The following is a 15,337-nucleotide window of genomic DNA, read 5'->3' as shown; positions in this document are numbered from 1 at the left end:
TTTAAGCACAAAAACCACTTGGTCGGAGTCAGGAAAACATCATGTCTGGGCTTCAAATACCCACTTTTGCCACTACAAACATAGACATGCTGGATGTGCCTTCAACTTTTGTCAGTACAAACACATTTGGACATGTCCTGACCTGTCATCAAAATGTCCTGCTTTTGTTGGTCTCAAACAGTGCTTGGCAAGCATATGTATACATATGTGATCTGAAGATATGTATGAAACACACAAATGTAGCATATGCATTGTTTGCTGTAACGCACAATGCAAGCGGCAACCTCCGAGGCTGAGAAATTAAGCAAATGCAGAAGTGCCAAAGACTGCAGTTTATTTAATGGCCACTTGAGGCTGGTTCCAAAACAAAGTAAATCCCCATAGACACCCATGTTATGGTGCCCAACTTTACAGCAGAAATAAACATGTTTACAGCCTGGTATAAAAATGATTTTGGTCTCTATGGCTAATTTCAACATTCATGACAACTGTCGCTACCTGTCGCTGCAGTCTCAAAGTCAAATCCGCCCCTTGCTCCCCCACATTCCCAGCCTCTTGTCCAAATATGGTTAATTCTGGCTCCAAAAACCAAGACAGCGGCAGCCAAACTGCTGAACTCAAAGCTTCAAAACGGCAGTCCACAACCCAATGGGTGATGTCATGGCAGCTACATCCATTATTTATACAGTCTATGGTACAATGCAAGCATTTTATTCTGGCAGCTGTGCTGGTAAAAGCACACAGACAAGCTCAACATGCACACACAACCACACCAACACATACATGAATGGAAAGATGGACAACAGCCCAGTCTCCATAGGAACTCTGTTCATATTGGGTTATTCTGCAGCCACGGTTTGCATCCAACGCCAGCATTTACTGTCGCCTGTGCAGGCATTAATGTTCCCTTTAATGTAGTGGAACAAAAACCAAGTATTTGCAGGTTGGGAAGGAGGATTCATGCGTAACTTTGATGCAGGAGTTCAGGTTCTAGCTCAGGCCAACCAACACAAAGCTTTGATTTTACACGTGATCTGACATTTACCACATAATGAAAAGTCACAACTGTCAGTTGTATTTTTAGTCCTCATTAATTTGCTTTAAAATCTGGTCGTTGAGCTGTTTAAACAGATCAGATAAGCCTTTTGTAGGTGTTACTTGGTTAAAATCAGTACAGTCTGTGCAATATAATGAGCTTTTGTGTGTGTTTGAAGCCCTGTCTATACATATACAGATTTTTTTGTAAACGCATATTTTACGGTATTCTACGGTTTGTCCTCTCATCCACACCCAAACAGAGTTGTAGGTCCAGAAAACTGGCCCCAAAGGTGCAGATTTTTAAAAAACTACAGTTACTGTTTATTTCTCTGGATGTGTAAAACTTACATAATCATCTCTAATCTCTTTGTGTAATGAGCGCACGCCAGAAACAACAGTGGACTACCGGTTAGCTAACGTATTATTAGCACTGGCTGGTCTACGGACTACTTTACACTTGAAGTTATTATTGCTGCATCACTTCACAGTCAAACGGAGACATCTGCTGCACCCAATGTTTTTGCTCCACGTAACCGTCCACAGTTTAAAGTCAAACACAAGCAACAGTTTTGGATCAGGTGCAGTCAAACCAGCAGACGATGGGACATTTTCTGCGTAACGCGCAGGTTTCAGCAAATAATAGGCTGTGAAGATGGTGTTTTGATAATTATACTGACATCATACCACCTGTCACTACAGTTTCAGTGTTTGTGTTCATCACAGACATGAAAAAATATATTTATTTTTAGCCCAACAACTCCTGTTTCTGCTTCAAAATAAAAGCCCCCTTCAATTGTTAACACAAGGGTTTGTATTGTGAAATATATGCAGGACTGAGGACGGAGTTTTCGCTTTTAATTGTGGAAATACAGTACTCATAGCCGAAGGCAGCTTTGCAGCAGCTCGCAGCAGCAACGGCGTCTATGTGAACATCATAGGCGTGCAAACGTTTGGATACATTTTTGCTTTATGATGATATTTTGAATAATGAAGGTCATGTGGACGGAATAATTTTTTAAAACAGAGGGGAAAAATTGTGGAATATTTGCAGGACCATGTTGTTGACATTGCAGTGGCTTGCACAGCTCTCTAAATTTGTAGAGTACCATCTTTTGATTGTAGAAATACAGTACTCATAGGAGAAGGCAGGTTTGCAGCAGCAACAGCGTCTATGTGAACACTGTACGCGTGCAAACATTTGGATACATTTTTGTGTTCTCATGTGGAGATATTTTGAATAATGAAGGTCATATGGACAGAATTATTTTTTAAAGCAGGGGAAAAATATTTGTTTTCAAAAATATCTGTATACGTAAAGAAAGGGCCCAGATGTCTAAAGTGCAGATGAGAATTTCGTCTAAGGAGTCATGAGTCATGTAAGCAGGAACTTAAACAACACTCGTTTTTTTTTTTTTTTTTGTTAGCCTCTGTTTAACCAGCTGCCTTTCTGTCACTTTGAAGAAATGTTGTGCAACGTCTTCATTTGAGTACTTATTCATTTCCTCCTCTTCATCAGTGATACCATACTGTAGTGACTCAACCTTTATGTAGTTCATGAAAGCTTCTCAGCTTGTTCAGAGAAACTTGATTAGTCACTGTAGGGAAGAAGCTATGATTAACGTGCTACAGGAAAGTAGTATTGGTACACTTCTAATTTGTCTTTTAGAGTGACTGTGCAGGAAGGAGCAGTTTTCCAGAGACACATGTAAGCAGGCGTATTAGGCGGCTTCGTGATAGGTCACTGAGAAACACACCCACTCACCGGCCAGTGTGCACCGACAGCCAAATACAACAGACACGTGTTCGTGCACAGGCACAGGCAAACACACCGAACGCTCAGCACATGCAGTACTTACACAGCCTTCCAGGAGATCAAGTGTTTGCTCACAGAAATAAGAACACACATTCACATGCATGCATTATAGCTGATGTTGGCGCACACACACACACACATACGCAGCCCACTGCGTGCCATTCGTGACTGGATGTCAGACGCTTTAAGTAAGTTGAAGAATGTGTTGGTGGTTTCTGGAGGAGGTTTTCTTGTTGACTTCTGAAAAAGAAGTGTGAGATGTTTCTTATGTGACTCAACTGGAGACGAATTTAAAAATGATGCGTTACTGATACACATATTAGCAAGGGTATCTGTTGTTCATTTGCAAAGCACAGCAGGCAGTAAAACACTGCTTGTACACACTGTGAGACACGCGGTTAATGGGTCTCTCTGTTCTGACAGTTTGTGGGCAGTGTAGGATTCTCAGATCGCTATGTTGTGTTTTACTGCTGCGCGCTGTTGAAAAGGCAAACAGTGTTCTGACAAGTAAATAAACTAACTGGTAAAAAAAAAAAAAAAAGCATAAAGCAAAAATAGCTAAATGAATGTGCATATCATGAACTCCAACCATCAATACAACTAAAACACCCTTAATGTTTATTCCTTAAAGTTGATCTTCAGAGTCCCTGAGGATCAGTTGTGGTTCAGAGACAGTATTCAGACAAAAGCTGTAATTAAATGTGAAGCTTTCGGCTGCTCTGAATAAGCATTTTATTGCAGATGTGTGGGCAGATTCTGGTATTTTTCACCCTGGCGTATTTTCCTCAAATATAGCCATTGTGACTGTATTACTTTTTTCATCAAATGTAGGGCTTATGTCAATTTTTAAAAAAAAATAAACACAGGAAAACCTGCTAAAAATAGGCAATAGACTCATTCCCCATTACAGGTAGATCAGAGCCGTGTATGTCACTCTGTAGTAGACAAGTATGCGTCTTAATTTTTATTTTTTTTTTACTGGTTTGTGTCATGCTTGATGTCGCAAATACACTAGACAACAGGGTTAGTAAACAGTAGAAAGCGGCATTGAGAGGCAGTGATTGTGGTTACTTCTTTTTTACATCTGTTATGTATTCAGTCTCTCTTTCAAACTCAGTGCCAACTAATTTGGAACAATATCCGAATACAGCTTGGACAGAGGCGGATGTAATTTGTTGCAGCGCATCAAATTTTAGTGTGTCCACCCATGTGTCACGTTTCCATCACTGCTTGTCAGAGCTGATTGGTGCTGGAGTCAATAAATACCTGTGACTACTGCAGAGTCATCTGTCCTGGGAGTGAATACCAATTTTGACCTTTCCCACTTAAGATGAATGCCACATTTCAGTGGGTGTTAGTGAATCTTTCATCCAGTGGAAAAGAGGCTTAAGAGTCGTGCTAACTTGGCACTCGCCACCTGAGCTGTAGAGATTGGACGAAACGAGGACGCACGCAGAATGAAATATATTTGGGCAAGCTGCAAAGTCCTCCTAGCAACACATTCTCACCCCAACCTCGTCACATACTGACATTTGACGTCCAAGGACCCTGGATGCGTTGCTTGTTGACGTTCTGGGACACCGTGTCAGGTTCTGCCTGTTACATGCACTGTCTTCTTTCAGGATACTTCCGTTTTCACAGGAAATTTACCATTTACAGTCTCTTTAAAAATAAAAGCACCTTTTTTCCTTCAACAACAAAGGTACGTGGTTAGGTTTAGGAAAAAAAGAACAGGGTTTGGCTTTATAATCTCACGGGACGCGAACACCGCTCTCCCGCGTGAAAGTTGGTGTTTGTTGGACCCATCCACCACCCCTCCTGCATGCCCCACTCGGCCCTCCGTCGCCTTAACTTTCGTTCTTGTCCCGTTGCATTTTCATCTGATGCTGCCTGGCGCCGTTAAACTATAACAGCAACCAGTCACGTATCATGCCGATGTTAAAAGACAGCTTTTTTTGTTGTGTCTGATGCCACAAGTCACTGCCCAAGCGCCAGATTTCGATGACTCTGGAGTAAGACCAGGTTGCTTCCAGAGCTTTTAAGCAAATAGTTCCAATTACTTCTCTCTGAGTCCGACTGAAAATAACAAACACAATGTAATCCCTCGGAACAGCTATTATGGGTAACTGCGTAACGATCTACATATGGGTCAGCTGCCCTGCTTATTCTCTCAGCTACCATTGTAGTGTTAGCTCATAGAGGGTCAAAGAAAATGTATGCATGGCAGGAGAGTCATACATATGGCCATCCCTCTAATTACAGTGTGTTGTACTGTTATAATAGCTTTCTCTTACCATATGGAGAGGTGACCATTTTGTGCAGTGCAAAGTTAGCATGACCTCTAACATCCTTTAATGTACCGTGTGTCCTGTACACTCTATAAAAGTGAGAGTTATACAAGTTACAGGCTGCCATACAGGCAGACATAGTACATGTATGACAACAATGCAGTATTGCATACACTGTACATTTCATATATCTCTAAACTCAGTGGTTATGCAGAAGGCATCTGGGTCGTCTGGCCATTACATGGTTGCTCTGTGCAGACATTTGTAGCTGAAATGCACCACTAAACACAAGTCAATAAATCAGTTTTCATTGAACTTCAATAGAAATTCAACAAAACATGCATAGTTCACAGTTTTGCTGGAAAAGCTAAACTGTTTTGATTTGCACTGCTTACAGCAGCTGGAGAATAGAACTGCACCTTCCAGTCTTTTGTTTGTATTGAATTACAGCAATGTTTCTAGTCAATCAAGGCCCATGCTGTAAATGAATGTGCACTGATTTTGAAACTGAAGAGGAATTTAGTGGATGCTGAACCCTTTGATTTGCAGTTTGTGGTGCATTTCAGCCACAAATGCCTTAACATACATTGCCGATCAGAAGTTTGGAATCACCTGTTGTATAGATTTTTTCTTCTTTCATTCAATAATGGCAAACAGTAAAATTCAGACACCATATACATTTGAAATAGTTTTGGCCCAAAAAGACGAAGAATTCAATGATTTAAATGTCCATTCAGTTGATTTACCCACAGTGTAGCATGACAGGGGAGAATACTGTTGGAACTTGGATTTTGACTTTGTTTTCCAGTCCAGAGAAGTGTAAGTGACCCTCGATCATTGCTGAATCACAACAATGTAATTGGGTCCTAAATACTTTTGAGAAGCTATTTTTCTTTGGGACCTCTGCAGTCGACTCAGTGGTTAGATTGAATAGGTGTGATTTATCAGTCCAGAGTACGTTCAGCTGATATTTCCTGGTCCAGTTCTAAAACTGCGACGCCTGGACTACCCCTCTGTTTCTGTTGGGCAGTTTGAAGAAGAGATTTGCTAAAGCCAGTTTGTTATAGACGTTATTGTGCACTCAATATTGAAACAGGAGCCTGTTCCTATTTAAATCTGCACATATTTTGATATGTTTCTTTTACCAATGACTGCTGATTTCCTCTGTTCTTATTCAAAATTTCAGTATGTACCCCTGGAGAAACATAGTAGATTGTTGAATCCCAAACCTAGGTAGACAAATACCAGTGACTTCAGGTTGATAGTTGGACCAAACCCTAACTTAAAGCAAAGGTATTTGACAACCAGGGAATGAGACTATACTTCTTTAGAATTATATACTGCACCTACTGACTGTTGCTCAGATGGATCTTTGTCCCTTTTTGTTCTTTCAGTTGTCAGTCTGGTTGAGCCATTGCACAAAGTTTTGGTCTCCATGTATAAAACAAACCCTTCATACAAATAACATCTACTTGTAAAGGGGCTTTCTACAACCTAAAAGCACCAAAGATCATTCATTAATTTGGAGTTGCCCTCTCAGCCATCCAACTGGACCCAGTTAAGCTTTTGTGGCAGGCTGTTCCAAACTTTTGAATGGCAGCAAATCTGTTAACACTTTAATGACGCTTTGCTGTTGTGTGTCAAGTAGTTTGCTTTGGTACTTACTACAGCGATACATAAAGTTCAAGAGACTGATCCACCAGTCATTTTGCCAGTTAGTGACAGGTCAAATCTTGTCCTGAAGGAGGCCTGTGGAAATACTTTCGCATCTATTGTGCTGACTTACTGTATGTTAGACCACAAACAATGAAATAAGTTTGCTTTCACCCAGGAGAGCGGCGTTTGCTTCCTGTAAGATTATAAAGCCAAGCCCTGTTCTTTTTTCCTGAACCCAACCATGTTCATTTGTTGTTGAAAGGAAACTGGTGGTGTACCAATGTAGTGTGTTTATTTTGAAAGAGACTGTAAGTAAACAGTAAATTTCCTGTGAAAACTTAAATGTATTTTGAAAGAGGACAATGCATCTAACAGGCAGAACTTGACATGGCGTCTTGGAATGTCAACAACCAACACACCCAGGGTAAAACTTATGTCCAGATACGACATGAAAAGTCCATGACCAAACGTCAATATGCGACGAGGTCGGAGTGAGAATGTATTTTTCTTGCATGCTGCCACAGTGAACGAAAAATCCAAAAAAAGGTGTATATATTTTCATGAATTGGAGTAATTGGGGATCAGATTCAGCATCAGCAAAACTATATCATAACATCTGTTTTCAAACTCTCACACAACTTGCGCAGTATAATCTGCGTCTCATTTATCCTCTTGTATTCTCGGTATTCCTCAAACACATTTATTTATCTAAAGCATCAAATCTAAAAAACACTTCAGCATATGGGTAGTGTCCCGCGCATTCCTGAGCACACCCGTGCATATGAATTCCGCTTGAGCACAGTTCAGATGCACATGCATGCCCAAACAAGCAAAACAAAAATACTTATCATACGCCTGGACTAATGACACTTGAGTTATACTGAATGAGAGTTTGAAAACGGATATTTGGATAAAGTTTTGCTGTTGGTCCCCATTTACTTCAATTAATGAAGAATGTTTGCCTTTTTTGGATTCTCTGTTCACCTCCATTCCTCCATTCACCCCTGGAAGTTTTTTTCAGGAATACAAGGTAACAGAAAGAGTTAAGTTAAAGATTAACTGATATACAAATGGTCATTATGTGGGATAAGTATTGCTTTCACCACAGTGGGCTGCAGTAAGACTTTAGTGAAGTAGATAACCATTACAGCTATAAAGAAAACCATTTGGAGCTATTGTGAGAGAAAAGGAAACTCACTGTGCTTATTGGCTCTTCTTGGATTTCACTGTAACCCCCAGATCAACCCAAAGCTTTTTGGGCACTCTGTATTTCAAAGTTACATCATATTTTGCAGTCCGCTGGTTTTCAAGTGGATCAAGACATATTTCTGTTATCCTTAGTCTTTAAATACAGGTCACATATAAAAGAAAAATGTTTGAGGAAAAATGAACTCATGTCATTTGCTTGATCTGCGAGGTCTCAGTCAATATTTGTTGACATGAGCAACTTGCTCTCAAACCAAAAGACCACAGAGCTGTTGCTTTGACCTCTGTTGCTAGCGATTGAGAAGCCTCTCCACTGACAGAAAATGTCATTGATTGATTTATTTTCCTTTATGTTACAGGCACTTATTTTTAACTTTCAAATTATCTTAAGTTTTGGAACATTTTGAACCAGTTTCAACAAAGCTAATGTCGTACTTATTGTCCTTATAATAGTGACTTTTAATGACTAGAAACACGAGGAGGCACTACTTGAATCTAACAATGATAAAGAATAAAGCAGGTGTTCCTGACCAAAGGTTGGGGAATCCCGAATGCTGGTGTAAGACAGCTGTTTCACCAGACGATTATGTTGGAATGGTATGTTTCTGCAAACCACAAATATGTTACACTTGTATGTTTGGTGAATATCATATCACCATTTCTAAAGTGACATAGTAAATGATAGGGACGCAAGATATTGGATTTTTTGCCAATATCCAATATACGAATATGTAACAACTCATTTGACCAATGACCAATACCGATATTTTTCCCTCCCTAACTCTAGTGATCATCAAGTCTCTTCTGTAGTGGAATTAACATCATATTATATATGCATACTTTCATCATGATGGCCCACCAGCAGATGGAAAATGCATGTTGGCCGATTCATTTTAAAGCCAATATTGGCCGATACCGATGACCTAGCGGTATTATCAGCATGTTAGCTGATTCCAATATTTCATTTTAAAGTTAATATCGACCAATACCATTGACATGCCGATATTATCGTGCATCCCTAGCATGTGGGCTGACTTTGTCATTGGTGGAGGGGATTCTGGAAGGTGTGACACCTAGGAAAGGTGCCTGCCAAGCTGCACACCACTGTTGCAGTCATGATTTAGCGAGTAATTGCTGTGTTTCCAGTGGCTTTTTAGGAACCAAATGAAGGTGTTTGTGGCAACCCATTGCTATATTTCCCGCACCTTTTTTTTTTTACTGGCCAGCTGCCTTGTTTCCATCATCTTCTTTTAGGCATTAAAAGCAGTTGGTTTTTACTGCAACGTCTGTTTTTTGTGGCGGGATTGTGCCCCCAAAACCAGGTATTTAAAGCCACAGCACAATCTTTTCCTAGAATATCCAAGTGGTATTTGTGCCTAGACATAACCAAACATTTACCACACCACATATAATGTACAACTGTTACGTATCTGTGGTTTGCAGAAATTTACAATGCCAACATTTTTTCTTTCAACTAGGTTGCCCCCTCCAGGTTGGTAGAGAGTTACTGCCTCAAGCAAAGGAGTTCAAGTATCATGAGGTCTTGTTCACAAGTGAGGGTAGAATGAAGCATGAGATGGATCAGTGGTTTGGTGCAACGTCAGCAGTGATGCAGGCGCTGCACCGGACCATCAAGATAAGGAGGGAGCTGAGCCGTAAGGTGAAGCATTCAGTTTACTGGTCCATCTACGTCCCAGCCCTCACCTATGGTCATGAGCTCTGGGTAGCGACTGAAAGAATGAGATTGTGGATGCAAGAAGCTGAAATGCGTTTTCTCCTTGGGGTGGCTGGGCTCAGCCTTAGAGATAGGGTGAGGAGAATGGGTAAGGGTAAGGTCAGTTGAGGTGGTTCGGGCATCTGATGAGGATCCTCCTGGGTGCCTCCTGTTAGAGGTGTTCCAGACACGTCCCACTGGTAGGAGGCCCTTGGGTAGACCCAGAACACACTGGAGGGATTACATATTTCATCTGGCCTGGGAACGTCTTGGGGTCCTCCAGGAGGGGCTGGAAAGTGTTGCTGGGAAGAGGGACATCTGGGGTGGTTTGCTTGGTCTGCTGCCCCCACGACCCGGCTTCAGATAAGCAGATGAAAATGAAATGGATGGGTTGTGTAGAAAGTGAAGAACTTGTTGACTTTTGAACCGTCCCATTGATAATATCATATAGTGTGTTCTTAATAAGCAACTGTCAAAGCAGAAACTGAGTGGTAAAAATGTATTTTATTGCATCTGATGCAGCTTTACATTTTCAACTCTTTGATGTTTACAGTGCACTTCAAAGGGCCATGTGTTGGTGCAATTAGGTCTGATTTTTGAAAATACTGAGATACCTGAAACAACACTGTTCTTCATTAACAGAACAAAACAGATAAAGATCTACACTGAATGTTCACTGTGCCAGTAAATTACCTCACGGCTCAGATACCATGCAGGTTGGGCTTAACCTGCTCCGCCCCCAAAATGAAATACTCCAGTCTCAAATAGAGTAAAGCTAATGGTGCACTTGGGCGGTCCTACTCAACTAATAAACTCAAAAATTTCCATGTTCATCACCAGAATGTTTCCCCACTGAGGGCTGACTAAGAATTTGAAGAGGTTTATGTGAATGCTCCATTAAAAAGGAGATCGACACAAAATGGATTGTGAAAAACTGAAGGTTGCAAACAATAGACCAGTCGTGTCTTTCAAATTCAAAAGAAGGCTGCATTTTTCCTCTAAAAGAGCGTTTAAAATCTGACAAGTCTTGTCTGAAAGTGTAGACTGGATCCAGCTGTATAATCAAGATGATGTCCTAGCTGGTCTCCTGGTAAAGAGATGAAGCAGATTACAGAACAGTTTCACTGTAGCATCTGGCATCATTTTATTCTGTGGAAGGCAGCCTTGCTTTCTGGATGCACTGAACAACAGAATCACTCTCATTATCACTTCCAGTATGTTCAGGTATATGGGACATATCTGACGTCTGGAAGTAGTTTTTAGCAGATAAATGCAGGACAAGACAGTAAAAATCTGCTTTATGGTGGTGCTTCGAGTGAATCCACCAGTCGATGTCAGATTGTAATGGCTTGCTGTCACTTTTTGCCATCTGGTGTCTCAGTGGACTTTAAACTGAAGGTTCAGGTAGAACTGAAAATAGCCAACGCAAAATGGCCAACAGATGGGAGTTGTGACACGTGAACAGTGAATTGAAGAGAAAAGGCTACAACCACACTCGAGGGACATCTCAACAGCAGTCACACAACTACATTTACCATTATATATAGCCGCTGCAGAGGCTCCACGTTACTGAAGTACTGAATGTCAACCTCTCCCCACTGAATCATATCGCCCGTTCTTTCTTGGCTGTAATTGCTCTGAAGGAAAAAAACTCCCCATTTATTAAATTTCTAACTCTAAGACCTTCTAACAATCACTTATGGGGTCTCCCCATTAGTTTGTCATATTGCAAATGAAGCATCTTTTATTGTCCAACTCTACTGGATTGGATTGGATTTGAAGTTAAGTTAGTGTGGTTTTATTGAACTGACATTAAAGCTTGTTACTTCATACAGATCAGTATGAGACCAGCCCAGATACCAGGAGGAAATGTTGGCATTGTCCATTTCTGCAAACCACAGATGTTACATTTGTACATTTCATACAAATCATATCATTTCTAAAGTGACATACAGTAAAACATGAGCTGACTTTGTTATCGGGCGGTGGAGGGAATGTCACCCAGGTGAGACACCTACCAAGCCACAGACCAGTTATTTTATAGAAAGAGTTATTGCTGCATTTTCAGCTGCTTTTTAGCCAGCAAATATGTTTTTTTTTTTTTTTTGTTTTTTTTTTTAGGGACTCCTCACTGTTTTACAGTGACGTTGCTACATTTTCAGCAGTGGTTTAGCTGCCAAATGTGTGTTTGTTTTTTTATTTAAATTTAATTTTAATTTTATATACTTTATTAATCCCCTTGAGGGGAAATTCAATTTTTTCACCCCGTTGTCATTAACACACAGGCCCGAAAGACACACACATGCACAAACAGGACCTATACATGCACAAAGTGGAGAGATGTCAGAGTGAGGGGGCTGCCTTGGTCAGGCGCCCCGAGCAGTTGTGGGGGTTCGGTGCCTTGCCTTGCCTTGCTCAAGGGCACCTCGGCAGTGCCCAGGAGGTGAACTGGCACCTTTCCAGCCACCAGTCCACGCTCCATATTTGGTCCAGACGGGGATTCGGAACAGGCGACCCCCCTGGTTCCCAATCCAAGTCCCTATGGACTGAGCTACTGCCACCCATGTCATTTTTGTTTTTTCTTAGTGGCCAGTCACTGCGCCTCAACCAGAAAAGTGACACAGAAAGAAGTAGTTTTTTTTTTACCAGACATTGTTGCATTTTTCAGCATTTTTTTCACTGCCAAATGTGTTGTGTTTTTAGCAACCAGTCACTGCATTTCCTGCCAGGATTGCGCCACAAAAGCAGTCGTTCTTTACCAGACATTGCTGCGTTTTGAGCAACGTTTTTTCTGCCACGTGTTGTTTTAGCGACCTGTCATTTTGTTTCCTGCCAGGATCGTGCCACGAAAAAGCAATTGTTTTTTAAAATGACGTTGCTGCATTTTCAGCAGTTTTAGCGACCAGTCACTAGGATAGTGCCACACAAAGCAGGGTTTTTTGTTTTTTTTTTACAGAGAAAATGCTGCGTTTTCAGCTGCGTTTAGATGCCAAATGTGGGCGTGTTTTAGCGACCAGTCGCTGTGTTTCCTGCTGGGATAGTGCTACGAAAAGCAGCTGTTTTTATCAATAGGTCACTGTGTGTCTGCCAGAATTGTGCCACCAAAACCAAGTGTTTTTTAGCCAAAACATGATCTTTTCCCATCCATAACCAAGTGGTTTTTGTGTCTCAACCTAACCACGCATTAGCCACAGCATTGCTGAAATGTTAAGTTGTCACAGATTTGCTACATAGTAATATACAAATGGAACGTATCCATGGTTTGCAGAAACGCACAATGCCGACATTTTTTCTGGTGACTGAGTTGATAAGACAGTCTCATATCTATGAATAAAACGTATAAAAGAGTCACTATACTGGTTAGCAATGTAAGCTTATGAGCTAAATCTGAATGATGGTATTCCCGAAAATAACAGCATGTTTTTAATTTTACTTATAGACTCAAAATATGTTTAAGCTCTTGTAAATAATGACAGAACAGCTTTAGCAAAATAAAAACATTGCTGTAAATGTAAACTGAAGTCTAACCTTTGCCCTACATGTCAAACATACTGTACGGATGCTAACAAATGAAGTTAGACTTGGTTAAATGCAGGAATATTTTTGAGCTTTTGGATTGTGCAATGCATAAAACCCAATGTTCATCCCCATTTTGTCTCTTCTGTGTCCATATCACTGCATGTTTAATAAAAATAATTCTCCTCTGCTTGCTGTTCTCACCATAAATCATCTCTCTGATGGTATTTTAGTTTTGTTTGTATTTGTGTTTGGGTGCTGCATGTGGGTTTACACACTTGTACTGCGCCTGAATTTGCAAATATACCTTCTTATGTGTGTGTGTTCCTGTCTGTGCTTGTGTTTGTGCCTTTACACGTGTGCTTATTTGCGTGTATGTGTTCACACCACCGTAGGAAGTTGGCGAAGAAGCAGAAGGAGACTGCCAGCAGCTCCACCCAGCAGAGGGAGATGGGTCCGGTCACCACGGCTGATAAGAGCACCACTAAAGTCAGCACCCTGCACAAAGACGACCCCTTCTCCACCTCCAACCAGGACCTCAACGGATTCAGTAAGTTAAAATCTCCTGTGGTTGTGGCCTGAACGTGCATCCTAAATCTAAAACTATGGCTGACACCATCATCGAGGTCTATTGAAGAATATTCTGTTCTAATCTCTAAATATAAAAGTGAGGTATAATACAGCTTTTTAAGATGGTTGTGCTCCTGTAGTAACAGTGTCGTTAAAATATTTTCTCTTGTATTATAAATCTAGCTGTAAGTTGACTTTTGTTTCACAAAGTAAAGTCTCTTTCGCCCTTGTCTCTACTAGGAAATACACATACAGTACTACGCCTCTGTGCCATTAATCATTTTGTCAGATTAATTTATTCAAATAGTGGACATCTCATTTTATAATAAAACTCTCCATATGTTCCTCTTTCACTAATATCAGCAGTATGTTGTGCTGCTTCACTAGCCTCCATCTTACTTAGTGCTGCTGTAATCATTTATCATTCCGCTCTGTTCCCTAAAATTGTTCTCCTCTGTGCTGCCTCATACCCATACAAGCACACGTATGCATATTGGGTATTTCACATGTGTGTGTCTCCAACTGCAGTCTTCTGAAAGTCAGCCTGCCCGCACTTGCGTAGCTTCGTGGGTGCATTTTCCCATCTCTTTGTAGAATTGTGTGCGTGTGTATGTATGTGTGTGTGTGTGTGTGTGTGTGTCCAGGGTAATTAGACAGGGCCCCTCAGAAGGGCATTTTTCTCTTGAAAATGTCAAGCTGGCCTTTTGGGAGTGCTTGGCCGTTGAAAGCCAGGGGTGCTGGAAAGGGACTAAGTAGCAAGCTAATGTCGCCCGTAATTGCCTGCTCTCTCCCTCTAAATGTCCACGCTGCAATTCTGACGTAGCATAATGTTTTTGCATTGGAAACACTTAGAGGAGACCACTTTTATCTTCCATGTACAATAAAGCTGTGATATTTGAAAACTTTATATGTTCTTTGCTGTTAAGTACACATGCCTGTTTGTTTGGACATTTACAAAACACAGAACAGGAAGTCCCTTTCTTCTTGACCTTGGTTGTTTCTTAACATTTGAAGCATTTGAATTTTTTTTCCAACTAGACCTAATGACACTCTAGCTGTGTCTATGGATGAATATAGGTTTTTTTTCATTGGAACGTTGAGGAAGACTTATCCTGGGTACCAGATGAATCTGGGACCTCATGTTTCATTTGCTCTGGCAGATATGTCCTGAGAGATCAGCCTGTTCTTACTCCCAACTTGTCAAATACAGACACATCACTGCAAACAGTGCCCTTAAATGTGGGCGGGGTTGTTGTCACTCACTGCTCCGTCCAGCGCTCATTGTATTTCCTCATCACCGGTTACACAGATGGAATTCTGCACCTGGTTTATCGTCCACAGAACGAGGCTGCACGCTGAAATTTTCAGAACAAAATAGAACAGGCTGCAGTGAGAGTCTCTCTCCATGGGATATTTAAAAATAGCAGGTTTGTGCATTTAGTCCTTCTCAGGCAAGCTCAGGGGTTTAGTGTTGCTGTAGACCACAGGAACAATGCTCTCCAACGCTTTTTTTTCCTCCAAGTGAGGAGTAGAATA

At 41.0% G+C, this 15,337-nt stretch overlaps 1 protein-coding gene across 5 annotated transcripts in view; it reads left to right on the top strand.

Moving 5' to 3' along the window:
- The window catches only part of ptprt (protein tyrosine phosphatase receptor type T), a 561,846-nt gene that overhangs the window by 419,269 nt on the left and 127,240 nt on the right, over positions 1-15,337 (top strand). For all 5 annotated transcript variants that reach the window (XM_049597546.1, XM_049597460.1, XM_049597372.1 and 2 more), the window contains one exon: positions 13,627-13,781. In XM_049597546.1, coding sequence (XP_049453503.1) covers positions 13,627-13,781 — 155 coding nt within the window. The remainder of the gene's footprint in view (positions 1-13,626; positions 13,782-15,337) is intronic.

Source organism: Epinephelus fuscoguttatus, linkage group LG1 (genome assembly GCF_011397635.1).
Source record: "Epinephelus fuscoguttatus linkage group LG1, E.fuscoguttatus.final_Chr_v1".
Classification (NCBI taxonomy): domain Eukaryota; kingdom Metazoa; phylum Chordata; class Actinopteri; order Perciformes; family Serranidae; genus Epinephelus; species Epinephelus fuscoguttatus.
Note: the sequence above shows the minus strand (reverse complement) of the source record. Positions and strands in the feature narration are given on the sequence as shown.